General features: G+C 49.4%; 1 protein-coding gene across 1 annotated transcript in view; it reads right to left on the reverse strand.

Annotated features, from left to right (window-relative positions):
• Positions 1-6,405: 6,405 nt before the first annotated feature.
• Positions 6,406-24,912, reverse strand: part of LOC117869420 (vasoactive intestinal polypeptide receptor 1-like) — a 59,123-nt gene continuing 40,616 nt past the window's right edge. The window contains exons 9-13 of the mRNA XM_034756259.1: positions 23,743-23,809; positions 23,459-23,550; positions 9,197-9,326; positions 7,143-7,184; positions 6,406-6,558 (exon numbers count right to left, since the gene is read on the reverse strand). Of these exons, the coding sequence (XP_034612150.1) occupies positions 6,466-6,558; positions 7,143-7,184; positions 9,197-9,326; positions 23,459-23,550; positions 23,743-23,809 (424 nt within the window). The 3' untranslated portion in view covers positions 6,406-6,465. The remainder of the gene's footprint in view (positions 6,559-7,142; positions 7,185-9,196; positions 9,327-23,458; positions 23,551-23,742; positions 23,810-24,912) is intronic.

The raw sequence follows: 24,912 nt of genomic DNA on the forward strand, positions 1-24,912 counted from the left end.
TCTCCCCCAAGCTATGCCTTGCAGCTTACAGCTGGTCTGTGCTGTCTTCCCAAAGAATCCCTGGAAGACACTGGCCCTTCTATATAGTGGTGATGCAAAGCTGCTTGTCCTTTCCAAAGGCACCCTGTGCTACTGGTGCCTGGCCTCCCATTAGCCCCTGCCTGGGCATGTCTGGACTTGCTTCTTCCACCCTGTCTAACCCTGTTGGGAGCCTCCTTGCTGCAAAGAAATCCACAACTTTGGCCTCACCCTGACCTTAGAATTGCCTGGCTTTCTAACTGTTATTTTGCTGAGAATGTTTGTGGAAGGCTTTTTCCCCTGTATACTTAGACTGTGGAACTCCCTGCCACAGGATGACAAAAACATCGCAAGAGCCAAAGTAGGACTGGACATTTATATGGATCACAAGAGGGCAATGGTTAATGCTAACAAGGAACACTGGAAAGGAGGAAAAATGTCGTGGTTCAGACTTTAAATCAGTTTCTAACTATTAGGGACCAAGACGAGACTTATTCTGGGGGGCAGATTATCCCACATCGGCTACTTCAGGTTTCCTCCTTTGTCCTCTGCAGCAGCTGGTCCTGGCCTTGTCAGACACAGGGCACTGGACTGGCTGGACCTTGACGTTTCCACCTATTCCCAGCCTTAACTTTGGCTTACCTTACCAACGTGCTCAGTCTAGAACTAGAAACGGATGCCTGGCCGCGTTCCCTGAGTACACACATCCTGCCGAGAATATCAGCTGCACCACAGGAACGTTAATGAGCCCTGGTGAAGGGTCTAGCAAAGGCCATTCAGAAGATACCCCTCCTTTGTGCTCCAAATGCTGCCATAGTCCTGCAGGCGTTGCTGTGAGACAGGCTAGGACACGGCGAAAGGAGGCCAAGCTGAATGGCGCTATCCCTGCTGGATCCCACAGACACAACGGGTAGGAGCACCCCGTGCCAGGATCTGGGAGCGAGGAGTTCGCACGACTCTCCCCCCCTCCCATGTTGTTGCTCGTCACACGGCAGACTCTTAGCAGCTGGGCGTGCGCAGCACCAGGCCCAGTGAATGCCCTGTGCAGGCTCCGGAGCGGGACGTCTGGGCACGCAGAACAGACTTGCTGGCTGCCCGTGTCCCAGCTGCGAGCTCCGCGGGACAGCTGGGTGCTGAAATGGGCTTGTGGCACATCACCAGTCAGCAGCAGGTGACTGGGGATGGGAGCATACAAGGGGGAGGGAGAGAAGCACTGGACGTTTCTGGCTCAAATAAAAGCCGGCCTGTGAGTGGGACCTTTGGCTTATCCCCCATCCCAGTCTGCTCATTAACCCCCTAGCAGCCTGGTCTCTGGGGCAACAAGTGGGGAAACCCTGGCTCCCCAAGCTCTCCCTCAGTGCTGGGTGGGACCGGGTGCCAGGCACCTTCCTCTGCAGGTGCTCTCAAGTCCCCAGAAGAAACACTCATTGACTGCTCACGACAGCAAGAAGAGGGTAGCAGTCAGTGCTCTTTGGGGGTTGGACAGGGCCCTCCACTTCAGCTGCTCGGGGTACTGCTGCTCATTCCACAGCCCATGCAGCTGTATCCAGTGTCAGCGCTGGCTGGACTGCGACAGGCTCACAGTGCCACCTGCCGGCTCCCAGCAAAGCCCTGCACCGCTCCCCGCACTAAGGACGCAACCCAAGCAGCCGAAGGGTCTTGTGAAGCCAGGAGGCCGCAGCGTGCACTTGCCAATGAGGCAGCACCAGGAGGTGGCTCAGGTCCTTGTACCACCAAGTCATCTAATGCTGATGGCTGAGCCTTGTCTGTACCAGGGCCTTGAACAACGCCCCCCACCCCCCCCCCCCCCGAGGAGCTGCCCCCCTCAGGAAGAACAGCCTGGAAGCAGCCTGGCGTAGGTGAGAACTCAGGGAGTCAGGGCCAGACTGGTCAGGGCAAAGAGTTCAGCAGGAGATTCACTGAGGCAGGACCATGGCCCAGGCTCCTTCCCGTTCATCTGTGGATTGGGCCCAGTGTGCATCAAGGAGAGGCTGGGCCATCCGGAGTAACCTGCAGGGCCCTGGGGCCCCAACCCCCTGTCACTGCAAGAGCCAGGGCATCAGTGGGAATAGAAGCACCCAGCAGGCCAAGCAATGCAGAGTCAGGGTCTGTCTGCACTGGAGCGGGAGGGGTGGATGTACCCACGCTAGCTCCACTGGCACTAGTGCGTGAAAAGTAGCAGTGTCACCGCCCCATGTATGCTCCCTAGGTCTGTACCTGAGTGACTAGCCCATCCCACTGCTGGTGTCTGAAAATTACCCCCCTTGCTCCAGTGCACACGTCCCGTTAGGGGCTCCCACAAGTGATTCACTACCCACTTGCCTGTGTGTGTTGTGTCCTTCCTCTGACACCTCGTCTTGACTTAAAGATGGCGAGAGACAGGGAGTGCACCCCATCCTTGGACAGGTGCTGCCGTGGGTTAGCTCAAGCTGCAGAGGGCCATGCTCTCTGTGTCGCAGAGCCTGGGATTGGTCATTTGCTAAGAGCATGAGACCAGTTGCTGCCAGGCCCCTTTGCGACATGGTTCCATTGTCGGGGAAGGTACGTTGACACCTGCAGACGTCTGCGCTGTGTGGCCAAGTTAACACTGCTGCGGGGAAGCCGACATTCCCGACACCCTGCCCCTAAATTCCCCAGCCTAGCACAGCACAGCGGTAGGTCTTTGCATTGAAATCACTCCTACGTGCACAAATAATTACAGAAGAAGAGCTTTTAGTCACCCGGGCTATAGCTATGGCTACAGAGTGTGGCAGTACGGCCTAGTGGGGAGAGCACTGGGTTGGAGTACAGAGACCTGAGTTCTAATCCCAGCTCTGCCACTGGCCTGCTGAGTGGCTGGATCACTAGAGCTATTGATCTGGGCACAGGAGTGCGCTAATCTGTCTAGGGAGGAAGTGTGGCCTAGTGTATAGCATACAGCACTGGGAGTCAGGACACCTGGGTCCTGTTTCTGGCTCTGCCATGGGCCGGTGGTGACCTTGAGCGAATCACTTTGCCTCTCTGTGCCTCAGTTTCCCTGGCAATAAACTTGGGATAATGAAACTGACATCCTCAGTTAAACACTTTGAGACCTACTGATGGAAAGCTGATTGATCAGGGCTGGCCTAGCCCCAGGCCTTTAAAGAGGCAGGCCAAGGGGCCACAGGAGCTGGTTGTGATACTATGTCTGTATTAGATACTTACTGCCACTCTCCCACATCCTAGCAGGGCAGGGCAGGGCTATTATCCCCATTATACGAATGGGGGGGGGGATGCGACTCTCCAGCAGGCTGGGGACCCTTGGGAAGCTGTACATTGGCAACACCGATTTTATCTCAGGCTGGGCAGCAACAGGAAAAAAAATAGAGGCACTGAAAATCAGCGGCCACGTCACTGTGTAGCTCAAAGGCCAGACTTTGTTGTTGCTTTTGGCTCCCTCTAGGACTGAGGTGCTGAATGCCTGGGCTGTGGGGGCTCTTCTGAGTGGGCCATAAAATTAAACAGTTTCATAACCCAGGAGAGAAGAAATCATAAACAGCTCAGGGATTAGGGAAGCCAGCGGCATGGTCTCACAAAGGACAAGTCTTGCTGGACAAACGTGACAGGGGCTTTGCAATGTTGTTGTAGCTGTGTTGGTACCAGGATACCAGGCTCCAGGTACCAGGAGCCAAGGTGGGATACAGTCACAGTGTTGGTGGGTGAAGGGCTCTGGATTTCAGTGCAGCCCTTGACACAGGATGTATCTGGGACATCTTTTCAGAATGCCCAGTTGGTTACCTACACAGGCATTTCTTTGGCACCTCTAGAGCAAGAGACAAGAGCGGCTGACGCTGTAACACAGTAATGTCTGAAGCAGCTTTATTACATCAGCATATAAAACGAGCCCAGAATAGGAACGGCTGGCGCAGTTTAACTCCTGCCTGGTGCCCCTTGTAGCCAATGATTTTAGTTTATTATCCAGTTATTGGGTGATGTGATGATTAATTACCATGTCATGTTATATATAAGCATTGTATGGTAAATCGAGTTAAGTTGTAGGATGATAGAAGTATAAACTTGAACAGTAGTTAGAGGGAATCAGGGATTAGATCGCTAAGTAAGAAAGGCTGAAATGCAAGACTTGTAGGCTGAGACCTGCAAGATTTTAGCTTAGCTATTTTAGGCCCTGGAGCTAAGAAATGCTGACAGAAGTAAGTGCCTGAAGAATAACCCGATGCGCTGAGGTGATGGGAAAAGAGGCACTAAGGGGTAACATTGCGAAAAATTAGCTGGAAGATTAATTTTAAATCATAAAAATGTGGTAGAGGCACATCTGTCTCCTACATGCATCTGATACAGGTTGTGCGTCAATGCCAATGAGAATAAAGAAAACCTACATGACCTAGACATGACCTTTTTTGGATATTAGGAAAAACTTTTTCACTAGGAGGGTGGTGAAGCACTGGAATGGGTTCCCTAGGGAGGTGGAGGAATCTCCTTCCTTAGAGGTTTTTAAGGTCAGGCTTGACAAAGCCCTGGCTGGGATGATTTAGTTGGTGATTGGTCCTGCTTTGAGCAGGGGGTTGGACTAGATGACCTCCTGAGGTCCCTTCCAACCCTGATAGTCTATGATTCTATAGAAATCGGGGTCCCTTCTGTTTCTAGAGGACCAATAATGAAAAAGAGGGGTGACACATGTACATGCACGGACTATAAGTACAGGCAGAATCACATTATAAAAAGGGGGTGCCCGGAATGGGAAAATTGAGCTTCCTATGGGCAAACTCCAGCAGGAAGCATCCCTGTACTGGTGATCAATCCATGAGAGACCCACCAGATCTTAATGCTGTCTAGGAGGATATGAGTCTGGCTGCAGTTAGAACTGGTGCCTGGATAGATCTAGGTGTTGTACATGCTTTGGTAACATTAATAAAATGGATACAAGATAATCAACCTTCTTCTTGTGATTGTCTGTTACTTGCTTACGGCTTCATATGTTCCTATGGGCGCTAGAACTAGAACGGGCAGAGAGAGCTCTGCTGAACTGTGGCCGTCAGAGCCGAGCCCTCGATGGTGTAATAGAACAGCACTAAAATTACCTTTAAATAAAAATAAAGGCTACATACACCCTGATGGTGTGGGAAGACTGGTGATGATGATGGCTTGACACAGGGCCAGATTTTCAGAGGCATTCAGCACCCAGTGTGCACCCAGCCTATGGTGCTCAGCTCTGGGGAGAGCCCAGTTCAGTGTCTCACCAAATCCTGCTACAGGGCGAAATCCACCCCATGCACAGGGCCTGCATGAAGCCAAGACATCATTAAAAGCCTAAAAAGTGGGACTGAAGCAGGACCTCGCCCTAATGCTGGCTTCTTGCACAGGAGCGAACCCTGTCCACTCTGATTCCAACTGCCGGGTGTGGGAAGCCTGTCCTGTGGGCAGGGACAGGGCTAAAAGAACCAAAGCGAAAGGGTGACGTATCAGCCAGCCGTAAACAGCAAGGCACACAGCTGGGGATGTGTGTTGTGCAAGGGCTGGCCTCAGCCAACATCTTCATTACTGGGCTGGGCAGAGGGAGAAAGCCACATGCTGACGAACTCTACAGATGGCACTAAGCCAGGAGGAGCTGTGAGCACCAAGAAGAGGAACAGGAATCACAGACAATAAGATTCAGCTTGAAAACATGCAAAGCCACCCGAGAAAAAGTGTCTTGGGGGAGAGGAGAAAAACCTGCCAGTAACCAGGCTGAAATGCCTTGGGAGTGAGGGTAAAGGACAAACACACTATGGCAGCAAAAGAGAGGCCTTCGGGGCAGGTAGCGCATCATGGTGCAGGAATACAATTGCCTTTCTCTATATGGCCCGGGCAGGTCACATCAGGCGATGCCGACAGCTGGCCCTGGGCAGGCTGTGCCAGGTGACACTGCATCCCGTGCAGCTCAGGACCAGAAAGATGGAGAAAACCCCGAAGTATTTACAAGGAGGGTAACACACCTGCTAAGGAGACTGGCGGGTTGGATATGTGTGGGGGACGTGAGTCACAACAGCTGAGAGCAGGGTGGGGGCCCATGGCAGGGAGGGAGAAGAGTGAATTAGAGCAGTGCATGATTTATAACTAGGAGGAAGGCAATGAATGGAGAATACAGCCTGACTCTCTGGAAATTTTTCCCAAGTGCAAAATCTTTGCCTGTGTGGCATTTCCCCGAGGGAAGGGGAGGAAGGTCTGTTTCTTGGGATATTGAACACAAAGCCCTGGAGAATAGAATGCAGAGTACGACCCTGCAGCAACCTCTGGGGAGGGGCTAGAGTGGATCTACAAGGTCTTTTCCCTCAGTCCCCATCTCTGTATGTTTGGCCAAGGAAGCTGAAACAAACTGGGTGGCAAAGTGGAATGCAAGGCGCTGCCCTACTCCCCGCTGGGGCTGCTGCTGCGGGGCACGGAGTAGCGGTCAGGCTTTGGGAAGCTGTTTATCACCAGCTCTTTCCCTTCTCAGGCTGTAAAGTCTTGGGTCACCAGGTTGAAGACATTGCTCTCCATGGACGACTGCCATTTGCCCCAGTTCCTCTGGATCTCAGCCTGCACCTGGAACAGCCCAGCAGAGAAGCACCTTGGAACAGCGCTGGGAAAAGCTGGGCCTTCCCCACTTTGAGCTCCACTTCAACCCATAGGAAATGGAGGCCAGTACCCAAACCCCTCCCCCGAGGACTCATTCAGGTTTGGCAAAGGGCTTTGAGAGCCTCACAGGGAAGGGTCCACGGGGATGCAGAGTCTCATATCTACAGGCCAATGAAAGGTGGCTTTTTACATCATCAGCTCAACTGATTTAGGCTCCCAGTGTCAGAAACCCCCTCCCCCTGCACTCAGGGAGCTCCCTTTAACAGCTACAGATGGCAACAGCTGGTTGGGCTGGAGCCTAGGAGGGACGTGGTTATAAGGACACAATCCCTGTGCTAGACACCGCACTGGGGAGGTTCATTAGAAAAGCCTCCTGCCCTGCTAAAAGGAACCTTGAGACAATGCAGCGTGTGTATCCTTGTGTGTATATGTATACATGTGTGCACTGCATGTATCTGTGTGCATGTGTTCACAAGTGAATTTGTGTGCACAGGTGCATGTGTTTGTGTATGCGTGTGTGCACACGTGTGTGTTGAAGGGAAGTCACTCACCTCCCCATTCAGGAAGCAGTACAGCAGAGCCACCAGGAACCCCTGAAATACAACAGCAAGGGAAGAAGTTTCACAAAACAAACATGTTGCTGCATTTCTCCACCCTCCTGGAAAGCCCCAGGACTAGACTCTTCCCAGGGGAGTTGTCTCTGGCCCCACATGGCCAGCTCTGAAACTAGAGGGCAGATGAGCCCAGGACCTGCCTCTGGGAGCCTTTCTGAGACCCTATGAGCTAGGTCCGTTATTTGAGAATGGAGGTGGGCTTCTGATGATGGGCCCACAAGATCTGCCCTGGGACTTTGTCTCCTGCTGTGTTTGTTTGCCTGGAGGGATCTGCTCAGAATACGGCCACCGCCGGAGTGGATGAGGGGGGTTCTAGGCCTGCAGACAGGAGTCTCTGGGGGAGAGCGTCCCTGAGGGGTTCAAGAGGGCTGCGCTGGGAGGCAGGTCTTCCCATTTTATCCCCGAACAGAAGACTGGCTGTGGCCTTTGGCTGGTGGTCTCTGGGCAGTGGGCCACAGTATAGGTGCATGCATATTGCTTAATAGGGTGGATCTCTCTCTTTGCTTTGGTCTCCCTGAATTATAATTACACCCTCCCTGTGCTTGATGCCAGGCTGGGGAGGTTCACTGGAAAAGGCTCCTAAGTGGAATTCGGGTGCATTTGTGGAGTTTCTAAGTTGCCGGAAGAGAAGTTAAAGAGTCAAATGTCTGAGGCTCAGAAGATTAGCGCAAATCTGAATCAAGGCACCAGAAAGTGAGGAGGCCAGAATCGGGCGGCACTTCAGAAAAGACGGGCATTAGGAGCCACAGCTAGACAAGGCCAGAGAAAAGCTCGGTGATCACATCTGGCCTGGCCTGGTGTTCGTTCTTTTCTATCTTAGGTTTTCCTGTGGCGCTCATCACGTCACATCTAAGGGCTGGACGAGTGCAGTAGATCTTCTCCTCCTGGTTTCAGCCATGGCAGGTAAGCATGAGCCTGCAGGTTTTTCTTGCAGCATCTTCCCAACTAAACTTTGATTTAGTCTAATCTTCTAGAGTAGCTCATTCCACATAGAGTGCCGTGTCTCCAACTCTTGGATGTGATGCTCTAAACTTGGTTAGTTGTGTGGCCCGGAGGAATGCAGAGGTCTCATAGAGTCCTGGATGCAGAGCTGGTTTCTGATGTAGCTGGGTCCTGATCCACGGAGGGCTTTGGAGATCAAGACCAAGGCCTTCTGTGGTCACCAGAAGTGAAATGGGGACCAATGATGGGTGCAGGGTGCTGGGGTCCCACTGACCTCGGCTCAGATCCTCAAAGGTATGTAGGCTCTCAACTTCCATCTGAGCCACTTCTCATGTGCAACACAGGTATCAGCTGAAGAGGGAAAGTCTCCTGTATCTTATTTACCTGGGTATCATCCATGCAGAGAGAGGGTCCCTGATGCTTGAGACAAAGAAGTTGGCAGAAGTGGGATGCAAATTTCACCTCTTAGTCTCCTAGCATTGTGGGTAACACAATATGGCCGTTTTATTGATGCTGTTACAAATACTGTGTGGATGTTTAGCTAAAGAAGGTGGTTGCTGCTGTTTGGGCTTAACTATTCATAGGAGCCACATGGAGTTTATCTGGCTGGTTTGCAGCCCTCACAGCAATGATACATTCTGTTCCTTTGTAAAATAGGGATTATGCCTGGGGATTCTGGGTAATTGCATCGGGGGAGGGAATCAGGGTAGTACTGAGCTGGTTACAGTCACACTCTGGCTGTTAGTTTGACATGCAGCGAAAGGGTGATGCTCCGTTTGCATTCATGGACAGTCAGACGTCTTCTTCGACTGTATTCCCCCCTCTTATTTTGTAGTTGTTCTCTTTCTTTAAATAAAAAAATAAGAGCCCATTTCCTGCCCCTGTCAGCCTGCGGCATTCCCCTCCCTGCCCTGTTTTGATGTGTGGACAGTGCACAGGGTGCAAGGGGCTGCACATGGGTGGCACAGGGAGAGAGAGTCTGGGCCCATGTTCACAGCTGTGGCTTCTGTTATTGCCTCTCTGTGCCAGCTGCTCCCTCACTCTCATACCTGATAGGAGCCAAGAACCAGTTCGAAATAGAGTCTTGCTTCAACGCCAATATGTTCCGGGAAGAGGGCGAACACCACGTAGTGAACCCCAAAGAGGGGGATGAGAAGCAGTGTGGATTTTGCCAGTCTCCTGGGAAGAATCAAAGTGACAGGTTCTGGTTATACAAGAATCGCTGTGTTCGCACTGTTAGTGAGTTAAAAATGCTCTCCCCTCCAGTATTCAGTTTTAATACTTTCCCAGGTAATAGAGCTATCGGGAAAGTATTAAAACTGAATAGTGCATCTGGCCTTTCTACATCCGTTTAAGTGACACCTCACTAGGTTTGTTGCAGAACAAGTGTCACTTGGGGAGGGGTCAGGAAAAGTGACCCAGTAGTTGGAGCCATGTTGGTTCCAGGATATTAGAGAGGCAAGGTGGGGAAGGTGATATCTTTTATTGGAGCAACTTCAGTTGGCGAGGCAGACAAGCTTTCAAGCCACACAGAGCTCTTTTTCAGGTCTGGAAAAGGTCCTCAGAGTGTCACAGTTAAATACAAGGTGGAACAGATTGTTTTGCATAAGTAGTTAACACACTTCAAGGGACCATTCAAGGTGAAGAGGCCTGTTAACATTCCTCCAGTCATAGGGGGAAAAGGAGAGAGAAAAAATGAAATTTTTTCAGTATTCTCCCACAGTATTCTTGCCGCCAAGTTAAAGAAGTATGGGCTGGATGAATGGACTGTAAGGTGGATAGAAAGCTGGCTGGATCGTCGGGCTCAACAGGTAGTGATCAATGGCTCCATGTCTAGTTGGCAGCCGGTTTCAAGCAGAGTGCCCCAAGGGTCGGTCCTGGGGCCGGTTTTGTTTAATATCTTTATTAATGATCTGGAGGATGGTGTGGACTGCACTCTCAGCAAGTTTGCAGATGACACTAAACTAGGAGGCGTGGTAGATACACTGGAGGATAGGGATAGGATACAGAGGGACCTAGACAAATTAGAGGATTGGGCCAAAAAAAACCTGATGAGGTTCAACAAGGACAAGTGCAGAGTCCTGCACTTAGGACGGAAGAATCCCATGCACTGCTACAGACTAGGGACCGAATGGCTAGGTAGCAGTTCTGCAGAAAAGGACCTAGGGGTCACAGTGGACGAGAAGCTGGATATGAGTCAACAGTGTGCCCTTGTTGCCAAGAAGGCTAATGGCATTTTGGGCTGTATAAGTAGAGGCATTGCCAGCAGATCGAGGAACGTGATCGTTCCCCTTTATTCGACATTGGTGAGGCCTCATCTGGAGTACTGTGTCCAGTTTTGGGCCCCACACTACAAGAAGGATGTGGAAAAATTGGAAAGAGTCCAGCGGAGGACAACAAAAATGATTAGGGGTCTGGAGTACATGACTTATGAGGAGAGGCTGAGGGAACTGGGATTGTTTAGTCTCCAGGAGAGAAGAATGAGGCAGGATTCGATAGCAGCCTTCAACTACCTGAACGGGGGTTCCAAAGAGGATGGAGCTCGGCTGTTCTCAGTGGTGGCAGATGACAGAACAAGGAGCAATGGTCTCAAGTTGCAGTGGGGGAGGTCCAGGTTGGATATTAGGAAACACTATTTCACTAGGAGGGTGGTGAAGCACTGGAATGCGTTACCTAGGGAGGTGGTGGAGTCTCCTTCCTTGGAGATTTTTAAGGCCCGGCTTGACAAAGTCCTGGCTGGGATAATTTAGTTGGGAATTGGTCCTGCTTTGAGCAGGTGGTTGGACTAGATGACCTCTTGAGGTCCCTTCCAACCCTGATATTCTATGATTCTATGAAATGTTGAGGGGAGGTGGTGTTAGTGGGTTAGTGTTGTAATAAGCCATAAATCCAGTTTCTCTATTTAGTCCATGATTTTTACTGTCTAGCAGTTATGAATTTAAGCTCCCACACTTGTCTTCTGAAGGTTGTGCAGGTCGCCTTTGAGGATGCAGCCTGAGAGGTCATACACAGAGTGATCGCTTTCTGTGAAGTGCTCACCCCCAGGTGAAAGGATATTTTTGTCTATCATTTTCCTGTGTGAGTTTGTTTGAGAGCGTAGTGATTGGTTTCACCACAGTGTTGTTGCTGGGGCATTTAGTGCACTGGATGAGGTACACCACATGTGATAGGCATGTGTAGGACCCATGGATCTTGGAAGGTGTATCATCATCATAGCCATGGGCGGCAGGTTTGTATAATTTTTGGTGGTGACCAATCGGAGCTGTCCCATCTATAGGACGGATCGGGGCAACCGCCCTGGGCTCTGCACTTTGTGGGGCCCCGTGCTTCAGGGGGATGAAGGGTCCAAGGTGGCCTGGGGGGTTAGTGGGGGGCCTGGTGCTGGCAACAGCGAGCAACCTGGCCCCAGCATGCCCCGCTACACCCTGCCTCTTTCCATCCGGCCCCCACTCCACCCCATCCCCCAAGCCCCTGCCCCTGAGCAATGCCAGGAACCAGCAGGGTGGAGTAGAGTGGGCTGGGATCGAGTCACTTGCTGCTGCTAGCACCAGGCCCCCCCGTTAACCTCCCAGGCCGCCCTGGACCCCCTGATGCACGGGGCACCACCCTGTTGCGTGATGGACACTTAACAAAATTACCGGACTTAGTGATGGACATTGTGGAGGGAGGGTATTATGTCATTCAATCATTCAACCCATAAAATAGCACACAATTTTCCTCACTGGAAAAAAAAACAGTAACCTAGATAATAATAATAATAATAATTAATAATAAATTCAATTAATATAATTAATGAAAAATTTGTGTATATGAGATTATTATATGAGAAATGAAAATGAGCTTTGGGATTTTACAAGGCACTTAAATCATTTAAATACATTTGGTACCCTGAATAATGATAACACTTCTTGTAAATCATATAAATAGGGAACCCATGGTCCCCTTCCCTCACCCCATTGCTAAGGCACAGAGGTTATTGCTGGCTGCCCTAGGGCTGCAGAAAACCCTATGGGCAAAACATATGGAAAGAAGAAGATTAATTTATACAGAGGGCTGAAGGGGACTACCATAGTGCATTAATTAACACTTAATAAATACATCAAAATGAAATACATTACAGAGATAAGAACCTGTAATGACAGACTTTACTTCATGAGAAGCTCCAGAGAAAGAAGACCCAGACGGAGTAATGGTAGGGGGAATCCTAGGGAGACCAAAGGGGCTGATAGAGGGAGCAGAAAGAGAACAAGGATAGAGGCAGAGTCACTGCAGGGTTGACCAAGTCTTCTGTCTCTCCCCTGTGGGTGGAGACACTGATCACTATCACTATAGGAGGGAGCAATAGAGTGGAATGCCCAGAAGAATTAATGACTTGAGGACAATTTCCTGAAGGGACTCTTACCCTTGCAGAGCTTTTCTAGTTCTGACAGTTACATTTCTACACAGGGTGGTTTGGCCCACAGAAATAAACATCTGCACATCTTCCATGTGTTTTTGGACCAATGGAAAAAAACAGGTACAATTCAAGTGACTTTTAAAATTGCCTTTGAAACCGAGTTAACAAAATAAATGAACTTATGAACAACCAGAAAATATACTTCTCAAGTGAAAAACTATAAATGGACTTCTTTGTGAAGAAATTGTAAGTTTTCTTAGCCACAAACTGTCTGGAACGGAAGAGTAGACTGAATTACTTGCCTCAGTGAAATTAAATCCCATGCACTGCTACAGACTAGGGACCGAGTGGCTAGGCAGCAGTTGTGCAGAAAAGGACCTAGGGGTTACAGTGGACGAGAAGCTGGATATGAGTCGACAGTGTGCCCTTGTTGCCAAGAAGGTTAATGGCATTTTGGGCTGTATAAGTTGGAGCATTGCCAGCAGATCGAGAGATGTGATCATTCCCCTCTATTCGACATTGGTGAGGCCTCATCTGGAGTACTGTGTCCAGTTTTGGGCCCCACACTACAAGAAGGATGTGGAAAAATTGGAAAGAGTCCAGCGGAGGGCAAAAAAATGATTAGGGGGCTGGTGCACATGACTTTTGAGGAGAGGCTGAGGGAACTGGGATTGTTTAGTCTGCAGAAGAAAAGAATGAGGGGGGAATGTGATAGCTGCTTTCAACTACATGAAAGGGGGTTCCAAAGAGGATGGATCTAGACTGTTCTCTGTGGTAACAGATGACAGAACAAGGAGCAATGGTCTCAAGTTGCAGTGGGGAAGGTCTAGGTTGGATATTAGGAAAAACTTTTTCACTAGGAGGGTGGTGAAGCGCTGGAATGGGTTACCTAGGGAGGTGGTGGAATCTCCTTCCTTAGAGGTTTTTAAGATCAGGCTTGAGAAAGCCCTGGCTGGGATGATTTAGTTGGGGATTGGTCCTGCTTTGAGCAGGGGGGTTGGAGTAGATGACCTCCTGAGGTCCCTTCCAACCCTGATATTCTATGATTCTAAATACCCAGAGAATTGCTGGGCCTGTGATGATGATGCCCAGAGCTTGCTCCCTGTGGCTCCCCCTCCCCGTGCTGTGGGGGCACGGCCAGGCAGGTCTGCATCTGCAAGCAGGTGCCCTGCCTCAGGTGCAGCCCCCATTGGCAGAGGTGGCCAATAGGCTGGGAGCCTCCCAACCAATGGGCTGGGGGGCAGGGGGAAGGCAAAGGGGGAGATTGTAGGGAGCAGGGGAGACAGGGGGAGGGGAGCTGTCTCTGGAGGCACAAAGGGGGGGACTCTCTGGAGAGGGGTGACGGGGACACAGGGGCCGGTGAGGGTCTTTCAGGGGGGGCAGAGGGTTGTGTGAGGCGGGGGGGGGGAGTGATGGATGGAGCCAGCTCCAGCCTGGGTCTACTCTGCAGGGGAAGGGGTGTTGCTATAGCCCCCCAGGAAACCCCTCTGTACAGTGTATTTTATGCCAGCCCCGGGGTGCCCATCGCTGCTCCTTTCCCCTGCCCCTGGATACATCTGTCTGTCCCCACAACCCCCTGGCTGTGCCTTTGTGTCTCTGTCTGACAGTGACAGACTTCTGGGGCTCTCTCTGCCTGGGGCTGAGAGCCACTGCTTGCGGCTCCCTCCCCCCCGCTGTGGAGACGCAGCAAGGCAGCTATGGCGCCGTCCCCCGCTACTCCCATTGGCCGGGTTCCTGTGGGTTTTATGACAAAAGATTGCCACAGTCTTAAGGCATGACCTAATAAAGATTTTCAGATATGGGACCACCGCCAACTCATGCCAGGCTGACTGTGGCAACCATTTTAAACAACATTGTCATAGTCATCAAATACCATTGGTCTACAGTTGGAAATACAAGGGGTGGCTTCTTGGTGTTGCCTCAGTGTAACTTTACAATTGGTGTAAGGACACATTTTGTACTAATTTTGATCGTCAACATAGTCTTGACCGAATTTAATCACATTTCTCTTTTTTCTTTCAGATGCTACATTGGTAGTGTGAAAGCTGCTTGGTGATTGGCTATTATTAACTGTACACAGTAGCAAAAGGTATTAGATTATTACTGGCTATTACTAGTGCTTCAAAACGTGTCAGAAAGATACAAGCTTGTGTGTGCGTTGTCAGGAAGACACAGGTGCAGCGTTGATTAAGTCAGCAGAACCACAAAGAGAGCGTGTTGGATATAGCTATCAAACTCTAGCAGAAAATATCAGCTGTTTCCATAAACTGAATTCACTTCCCCTATCCATAGACGTATGTAGAGTAGATGATGGTGGTATTGAAGTGACATTGAACAAGAACAATGGACATTGGCATAAAACCTGCTACAGCAAGTTTAACAGGACCAAACCACGAGGGCTGAGTTAAAAGACAAAAAAAGAACTGAGAAAGCTGTGGATCACCCTGACGAACTGCAGAAGAAATACTCAGGTTTAAGTGACCAACACAAAGGACCTCCAGAAAAAGAAGCGTGCTTCATTTGTCAAATGAATATACATCAGAAGACCACCATGAAACTTCTACCCTCAGTCTGGGTAGCCTGCAAGTGTGTACGTCAGCTGCAAGGCCAGCGCTTGCGTGCAAAACTAAGTGCAGGGGACATAGAGGCCCAAGAGGCAAAGTTCTGTGCAAAATGTTTGATATCTCTCTACAATAAAGTTGGGAAGAAGAAAACTGAGCAAAGCAACACAACGAAGATGTCACAGAGATTTGCCTTTGCTGAACTGACAACATACATTGAAGAGGCAAGACTGAATGAAGATGTGTCTCCAGTGTTTAAACAAGCAGACCTCCCTAGGTGCTATACTAGCTATACAGCTAGTAGAACACTGCTGGGTGCCACTGGCTGGGTGCATTCACAGCGCTAAACCAAAATCCCACATCCCAGATCTCCAAGCACACAAAGGACGTGATGCACTCCTTGCCTTCAACCAGGATGATCGGACATGCCCAACAAAAAGCATAACAAGGAAGATTGTGACAAAGAAGCACTTCACCTGTCCCAAACAACAACAAACATTCAAAGGGACATATTTGAAATGAAAAACGCAGTTTACTGGATCATTTGATCCAGGATGCCAAGGAAAGTCTGTGTCTGGTCACTATTGGCAACGATGTCCGTGATATTGGATGGTCCAAACATTAAAACTGAGTCCGAACAAGTTTCCATTTGTCCAGCCCCCCTATTTCGGCACAGCTGGTGCAGTGCAACAGCAACATCCGTTGCCATGAAGGAACAGAAAGCTTGTACCACAACAAAGCTCAAGCAATACCTTTCCCAATCTACACTGGTTTGACACTTCATGCACAGACACAAAAAATAAGTGAGCTAGTAGATACATTTTTAAACTGGGATTGCCCATCTCCTAAGAGAGAGCACTGGCTATCTCTCCCAGTATGGCAAACCGTGCATGCCAGCACTTTGAGGAAGAGAATATAGTCAGTCCTCTAAAGCTTTTGGTGATCTGTTCACTACTGTGGTCATAGATAGACGACAATCCCAGCTCCACCACAGCAACCGACTCCTTCCACGGAACTGGGATATTACTTTTCAGCATCCCAGTGCTCAGCTGGAGAGAGCTGTCTGGGGAATTCCCAACTCAGACTGTGAGACTGCAGCATCAGTGAAGAACCTTGAATCTCTCACACTTGTCCCTCCATTGATTGTGAAGAAAACCAGTGCTCCCATCCTTTCTGCAAATGGTGAAGTCAAGACTGACTGCCAACAGATTACCCAAGCCCTACAAGAAGAATGCTGCTTGCTTGAACCGGTAAGACAAGCAGCCAGTCTGGATACCATCAATGGCAAGCAAGACATTTCCTGGGCAGCTTACCATGCCAAACAGCCAGTGCCAGACTTTGGCTCAGCCATCACTGCGCTTCTTTGCCCCCTTCCAGCTGACTCCAAGTCTGTGGCAATGATCTTTCTTGCCATGGATGTGATAAGGAACCCACACCATGTGCCAGTGTTCACTGTGGATCAGCCCCTTTTCACCATAACCAAATGATACTAAGCCTGGCCTGCTGGGTATAGAGAGGACAATTTTGTTATTATGCTGAGTTGTCTTCACCTGGAAATGGCAAGTCTAAAGCTGACTGGAGACTGGCTAGAAGACAGCAGATGCACACAAGTCTTTGTTCAGGCCCCACTGGCCTCCCTAGGAATGGTCAGCTCCTTCCTGAAAAGTGTCTCATGTCACACATACTAGCTGTGCCCACCAAGTAGCTACCAGCAAGCTACTTCTTGCTCCAGAATGTATGCACACAGTACACAAGGTCTCGGGGAAGAGGAGTCCCCCTGGGAAATGACAAATGGTGTGACAAGTGAAAATGGGAAAACCCAGGGTTCTGCTTCTGGCATACCACACTTCATCTGGAGCTTCTTATATTGACCTATGTGCTGTCAATCCAACAGGCCAACTTTGCTCTATAGACGGAACGCCTGGGCAAGCTCTCACCCTGGTTCTTTGCCTTAGATCACACTAATTATGGTTGTTGGGTGCCGAGATAGGAGAAACCTTCACATATCCTGACACAGCTAAAAGGGAAACGGTCAGGTTCCCAAGACACGGCATGTTTTCTCTGCAATCGCACTTGACCAGACTCATGAGCAAAATAATGCCACAATCAAAGGGGCTGGTGGAGCTGTTGGCCTAACACAAAGTCAGAAGCCCTCTGGTGCTGGATGATAGCAGGACCAGAGGTGGCCAGGTTGAGAGGAGAATTTGAAGCTGTAGCGGAGAAAGGAGCCCCCTGAAAAGGTCTAACACAAAGCACCATGAGCAGGTGAAAGGTGCCTAGGTTTCTTTTGCATAACATGTCAAGGCACTTGTTGAGGTCATAGAAGACATGGGCAACCCTTTCTCAGAAGAGAGTGTAGACTTAGTTAAACTGGCCACTAAAGATATTGCAGACCCTGTTGTGATTGCGTTATGGAGGTTGAGAAGATCAGGCAGCAGCGGTACACCATGTTTGTAACAGGGATTGCAAGACAAAGCAAAGCCATCAGAGCCTAGCTAGCGAAATAAACCGCCCTTGTTCAGCAGCCCCCTGCAAGGGAGATCTCCAAGACCATATTGCAGTTTTCCTTCTTGACAAATGACTGCTCCCCTTCTCTGACCTGTACATACCTTGCCAAACACATGATGGTCACCGGGATATTTCTCTTAGCGTGAGAATCAGGCATGCTCCCTTTCATTGTCTCAGATGGGCAAACTACAGCTTGGCAAGCAATCTGACCTGATGGCTATTCTGGAAGGGCTATGTTCAACTGCAAGATACAGCTCCGGCAGTAGATGCCTTAGTTTTTGAGGGGGCAGCTCTTGTGAAGATGTTGAAACCCATTGCTAGCAACATGTTTGCTGACAATGCTATGAACATTTTTATTCCCCACTTCGAGACACAGCTACAGTGTTGCAGGAGGGTGGGATGTTTGCATTGCCCACAGTCTCAAGGCCCAGACCAGAAGCAGGAGCAGAAGGGAGTCAAGAGGAGCACCAAGCCTTGCATCCCTCTATCACTAAAACTGGCAAGAGTTTCTGTGCATGAATGAAAATAAAAATGAATCTGCTGCTTCCTTGCATAGTCTATTACACAGTTAGCAGTAGAAGGCAAAGAGCTAATTACCACGGATGGTCAAGATGTACACCGCAGCCCTACCTGTGATAAGACCAGTCTTTCCCCAGGCAACCATAAGGGAGCAGATAGCAGAATGATGCTGCTGCTGCTGCATTCAATCAAAGAGGTACTCCAGTGTTCATATGCACAGTTGACACCGATGGCATAGTCCTTGCTGTCACATGTTATGTTATGTTAGCAACAAGAAGAAAGTCAAGGAAAGTGTGGGCCCCTTACTGAATGGGGGAGGCAACCTAGTGACCGAGGATGTGGAAAAAGCTAATGTACTCAATGCTTTTTTTGCCTCTGTCTTCACAAAGAAGGTCAGCTCCCAGACTGCTGCACTGGACAGCACAGCGTGGGGAGAAGGTGACCAGCCCTCTGTGGAGAAAGAAGTGGTTCAGGACTATTTAGAAAAACTGGACAAGCACAAGTTCATGGGGCCGGATACGCTGCATCCGAGGGTGCTAAAGGAGTTGGCGGATGTGATTGCAGAGCCATTGGCCATTGTCTTTGAAAACTCATGGCGGTCAGGGGAGGTCCTGGATGACTGGAAAAAGGCTAATGTAGTGCCCATCTTTAAAAAAGGAAGAAGGAGGATCCGGGGAACTACAGGCCAGTCAGCCTCACCTCATGGAAAAATCATGGAGCAGGTCGTCAAGGAATCAATTCTGAAGCACTTAGAGGAGAGGAAAGTGATCAGGAACAGTCAGCGTGGATTCACCAAGGGCAAGTCATGCCTGACTAACCTAATTGCCTTCTGTGAGGAGATAACTGGGTCTGTGGATGAGGGGAAAGTGGTGGATGTGTTATTCCTTGACTTTAGCAAAGCTTTTGATACGGTCTCCCACAGTATTCTTGCCAGCAAGTTAAAGAAGTATGGGCTGGATGAATGGACTATAAGGTAGATAGAAAGCTGGCTAGATTGTCGGGCTCAACGGGTAGTGATCCATGTCTAGTTGGCAGCCGGTTTCAAGTGGAGTGCCCCAAGGGTCAGTCCTGGGGCCGGTTTGTTCAATATCTTCATTAATGATCTGGAGGATGGCGTGGACTGCACTCTCAGCAAGTTTGCAGATGACACTAAACTGGGAGGAGTGGTAGATACGCTGGAGGATAGGGATAGGATACAGAGGGACCTAGACAAATTAGAGGATTGGGCCAAAAGAAACCTGATGAGGTTCAACAAGGACAAATGCAGAGTCCTGCACTTAGCACGGAAGAATCCCATTCACTGTTACAGACTAGGGACCGAATGGCTAGGAAGCAGTTCTGCAGAAAAGGACCTAGGGGTTACAGTGGACGAGAAGCTGGATATAAGTCAACAGTGTGCCCTTGTTGCCAAGAAGGCTAACGGCATTTTGGGCTGTATAAGTAGGGGCATTGCCAGCAAATCGAGGGACGTGATCATTCCCCTCTATTCGACATTGGTGAGGCCTCATCTGGAGTACTGTGTCCAGTTTTGGGCCCCACACTACAAGAAGGGTGTGGAAATATTGGAAAGAGTCCAGCGGAGGGCAACAAAAATGATTAGGGGGCTGGAACACATGATTTATGAGGAGAGGCTGAGGGAACTGGGATTGTTTATTCTGCAGAAGAGAAGAATGAGGGGGTATTTGATAGCTGCTTTCAACTACCTGAAAGGGGGTTGCAAAGAGGATGGATCTAGACTGTTCTCAGTGGTGGCAGATGACAGAACAAGGAGCAATGGTCTCAAGTTGCAGTGGGGAAGGTTTAGGTTGGATATTAGGAAAAACTTTTTCACTAGGAGGGTGGTGAAGCACTGGAATGGGTTACCTAGGCAGGTGGTGGAATCTCCTTCCTTAGAGGTTTTTAAGATCAGGCTTGACAAAGTCCTGGCTGGGATGATTTAGTTGGGAATTGGTCCTGCTTTGAGCAGGGGGCTGGACTAGATACCTCCTGAGGTCCCTTCCAACCCTGAGATTCTAGGATTCTATGATTCTATGATATGTGCAAAGACCTCAGATCCCTGCACTGTAGATTGGACTTGTACCTGCCCACAAGACAGCTTCTTCACTCGGCCCAAGCAAGTCAAAGGCATTCCCAGTGTTTCATGCTGATTCGGGTTGTGACGCAGCATCTGCTTTTTCTGGAAGAGGAAAGAAATCTCCATGGGTGCCCTGACAGGCATCTGTCCCCTGTTTCCATGAGTTTGTCTGCTGCACCACAGTTTATGGTGGATGGAACGATGTCTCTGCTGCAGTGCCTAGTGGTGCCTCTGCACGACAGGACAAGTGGCACAAATGCTGCTGGTGTGGCCCACAAGAGGCTCTTGAGACAAGGGCAGAGCTATGGAATCCCTCCACTGACCAAACCTGCTCTGGTTCAGCACAGTGGGCGAGCTGCATACCAAGCAGGACGCTGCTGGGGTCAGACTCCTGAGCTCCCCTCCCCCAAGGAATGGAGATGGCTGGGGGGCACTGAGGGATGGAGCCCACTGTGGACAACCCTCCCGGAAGCACAGGATTATTGTTGTGAACTCCTAAGATGGGGCTGCAAAATGGGGTGCCAGGCAAGGTGCAAGCATGGCAAGGCAGCACTGAGCCCTTGTGGTGGGGAATGTGATGTTTGAACATACCGAAGACTGTGAAAGAGATTTTCTTGTTTCTTATTTGTTTTAGGCTGCCTATTTACGTACACTGCCTTTTCAACCTTTGAGACACAGCGATATCCTGCTATACCAAGATCAGTCGGGAATATTGTTATTGACAAGGAGAAATGTAACTTTCAGTTTGTGAACAGAAACTTGTCAACGTTCTGTGTTATTTTTCTATATAACTAATATTTTAGTAAATATTCCCTGGTGACACGCTACAGAGCATGTACTGAAATATCAAGAACTAACAATCTCAAGCCATTGCAATTCATTGCTTTCATTTTCAGGACACCTAAGACAATAGGAGTATAAATGTACAAAAATAAAACCGCACTGGGATGGTTTAATTCCATAAACGATCAGTATCAGAAAAATAGCAAGTAGGAAAAAAAATGAATTCTGAATTTAAAATGGCTGCCACAGCCAACATGGCATGAGTTGGTGATGACTATCTGAAGATCTTTATTAGGTCATGCCCTAAGGTTATGGCAAATGTCACGCTTTTATCAAAAATCCACAACTTTTTTAGAAATCTGATTGGCTTTGGGGCCCCAATTCAGCAAGGCGCTTAAGCCCATGCCTGAGAAGGAGTTGGCCCATTGGAATCCATGCCTGGGGATGTTAGTAAATGGGAAAGGGTTCAAACAGAAGCTGCAAGGATGATTCTAGGTCTGGAAAAGACTGAAGCATTCAGTTTGTTTCATTTACCCAAGAGAAGCTTAAGAGGTGACTCGATGATGATCTATAGTGAGTTTCTGAAAGTCAAAAGCTCTTGAATCTAGGAGACAAAGGCAGAGCGAGCTCCAGGGGCTGGAAGCTGAAGCTGAAGCTAGACAATTTCAGACCAGACATACGGTGCTGTTTTCTTAATAGGAGGATAATTAAACATTGGAACAACTTACCCATCCCCTCTCTCTAAGCTTCAGCACCCGAGCTCCAGCCCCAACTTCAAAGCACTGTCTCTACAGCTATGAGCCCCACTAGCCCAAGTCTGTTGACCCGGACCAGGAGGCTTACTCCAAAACGCTGTGTAGATGGACCCATACGGACAGTAGGGTCTGAGGCCGAAGGAAGGGCGATAGTAACTGCCATGAGGCTGTGCACTTGCTTAACTCAGCTCATGGTGGTTCTGCATTTTCTAAATGGGTTTGATACCATGTCTGTCAAGGGATGAGGAGGGTCAAGTGGGTTCCTGAGGGAGGAGTTTTAAGGAGACACTTGGAGGAAGACAGTGAGAGGAAAAATGTACCGCCCCAATATTCAAACTACAGCTTCTTGACACAGCTCTGGCAGAGAGCTCGAGTGTGACACCTGGCATGGACATAAGCCATTTTCAGTCCTCTGTGGGGGCTTTCCTTGTTTGGGTTTGATTTAGCAAAACGATAGCTTACAACTGCTGGAAAATTCTGTATTGAATACAATGTCGAAAATATTATGGCTACAGGCACCACTTGGGGCCTGCAACTCTCTCATGTGAGCAGTTTCATTTCACGTTTTACTTGCATGCGTAAAGGATGCAGGATCGGGCCCTTTCAGGCTGATTAGGCCTCAACTGGAGTATTGTGTCCGGTTCTGGGAGCCACATTTCAGGAAGGATGTGGACAAATTGGAGAGAGTCCAGAGAAGAGCAACTAAAAGGATTAAAGGTCTAGAAAACATGACCTATGCGGGAAGATTGAAAAAATTGGGTTTGTTTATTCTGGAAATGAGAAGACTGAGAGGGGACATGAGAACCATTTTCAAGTACATAAAAGGTTGTTACAAGGAGGAGGGAGAAGAATTGTTGTTCTTAACCTCTGAGGATAGGACAAGAAGCAATGGGCATAATTGCAGCAAGGGAGGTTTAGGTTGGACATTAGGAAAAACTTCCTGTCAAGATGGTTAAGCACTAGAATAAATTGCCTATGGAGGTTGTGGAATCTCCGTCATTTTGAGATTTTTAAGAGCAGGTTAAACAAACACCTGTCAGGGATGGTCTAAATAATTCTTAGTCCTGCCATGAGTGCAGGGGACTGGACTAAATGACCTCTTGAGGTCACTTCCAGTCCTATGAGTCTATGATGGTTGGAGATGTAACTATCTAACCTTCATGCAGTATTAAGGTAGGTTTTTTAAGACTTTATGGCCCAAAGTTTCTACTGTGGCTGAGATCCATGTAGCACTGGGGATCTATTAGGGGGTCCTGATAAAGCACCGGATTTTATGAGCTGATGAGCACAGACCCCATCACAAAGCCTCCCTCTTTGGATAGCACCTCACTGGAGTTACCACTACTTAGCATTTTCTGTTCTGGTCCTGAATCCATGACATTGACTGGGGACAGATATATAAATTGGCGCATCTCCATTGCACTGATACAAACTAGGGATCTGGCTCTATCTGTAGAAGCTCAGTTTCTCTGCAAGCTTTGGAAAGCTCTGATACGAGGTTGAGGTGTCGTACAGTCACACCCCTTATGACACCCCAACCCTGTATCAATCACACCCTGTACGGCACCCAACCATAACAGCCACTGGTCTGATGAAATGCAAATCCTTGGGAAGGACCCTGGCTGGCCAAGCCAGGCCTAAGTGCTATGCAGGGGAAGGGATCACATTTCCTGGGACCAGACTACTGGGGCAGAGAGTGTTAACGCTTTGCTTACATATACTGTTGCTTGTAGTTTTTGCCGACGTCAGGGGATCGAATCTTCTGCACTAACATTCGGATCACATTCAGGAATATGAGGAAGTTCATCTTGCAAAAGGAAGAGAAGGTTTGTCTCAGCCTCGAAATAGAACTGACCACCCAACGACATTCCGGAACCCACAGGCTGGACTCCTCCATCTCCCTGCAGGCATCCCAGCCTCCCAGGCACACTGCCCGTCCCTTCTCATGCCACTCGCCTGGCAACCCACGCGTTTACAAAGTAAGACACGGCATACTCACAAAGATGGCAAAGAGAATGGGAGCCTTGATCACCCACCAGTACAGACTGGCATAGTCATCCCAACACCTAGGAGAGAGCAGGGAAAGCGCAGAAGCATTACCAACTCATTGTGCTTTTGCTCCCTGCGGCAGGGGTTCCTGCAAACAGCTCTGGCCTCCATGCGATTTTGGAGCTAACATGGGCACTCGTGCGGGTCTGGATGCCTCGGGTGCTGCTAATGAGCTACAGAGCCTTTCAGCTGTCAGTCACCAGCCCGAATCCAGTCCAGCTCAGCAACTGTGAGCAGCTGTTCCCAACTAATGGCTGTTTGGTGGCCCCGTATGCGTCTGACAACTCACAGCCTTATCCATCATGTTGCAAAGTCGCCACCACATTTTGCACATCTGTAAGCTCTTCAGGGCAGGGACTGTCTGTGTCTGTGTGTGCGCATGTGAGATCTGTGTGGGGTCCTACAGTGAGACCTCCTGCAGTGGGAGCCACAATTGCCTTGCACACTATCCATTGTGAGTTGATGGTGGAGTAACTGTCACACACACAGGAGGGGAGGGGGGAGTTCAAAACTCAGACAGAGCAAAACACACAAGTGAGTCTTCGTTAAAAACCTCACCATTTTTTAGCCAATCTCGTGATTTGGGAGGGTGGGAGGGGGAAGAGAGGGCTCCACTCATTATGATGCTGTCGACACTTGGGAAGGTCCCTCCTGGCCCAGCCCAGGACAACTAGGAACATTAGAGAGGCAAGAAAAATGAAACACGGCGAGCGGTCACAAAGTGGTAGAGAGGGAAGGGTGGAGCCTGAAATGAGTGGGGGAAGGGTCAGGGAGATGAGCGTGGTCACCACTGGCAATGGGCTGGGAGGTGGGCATGGCCATCTAGCTAAACTTCTGGGAGAGTCATGTCATTTTCACATTGCCAATTTTTTCACCACAAAACCAGAGGTTCGGGTGTGAAAAGGCAGCGCAGCCCACTGGGAAAGCAACCTGGGGCCAGTCCATTATCAGTACTGCTTAGGGTTTGTCTGCACAGGGAAACGGACCGGCATTGCTAGAGCAGAAGAGCTATTAGTCCTTCTCAGGCTCCCTTCTTCTCAAAAGTCACTAGTGGATCCCCACAACCCCCCGCGAGGTAGGCCAGCGTTATCCCTGCTGTACAGGGCCCGGGTCTTCTTTT

Source organism: Trachemys scripta, chromosome 23, assembly GCF_013100865.1.
Source record: "Trachemys scripta elegans isolate TJP31775 chromosome 23, CAS_Tse_1.0, whole genome shotgun sequence".
In the NCBI taxonomy this organism is placed as follows: Eukaryota; Metazoa; Chordata; order Testudines; family Emydidae; genus Trachemys; species Trachemys scripta.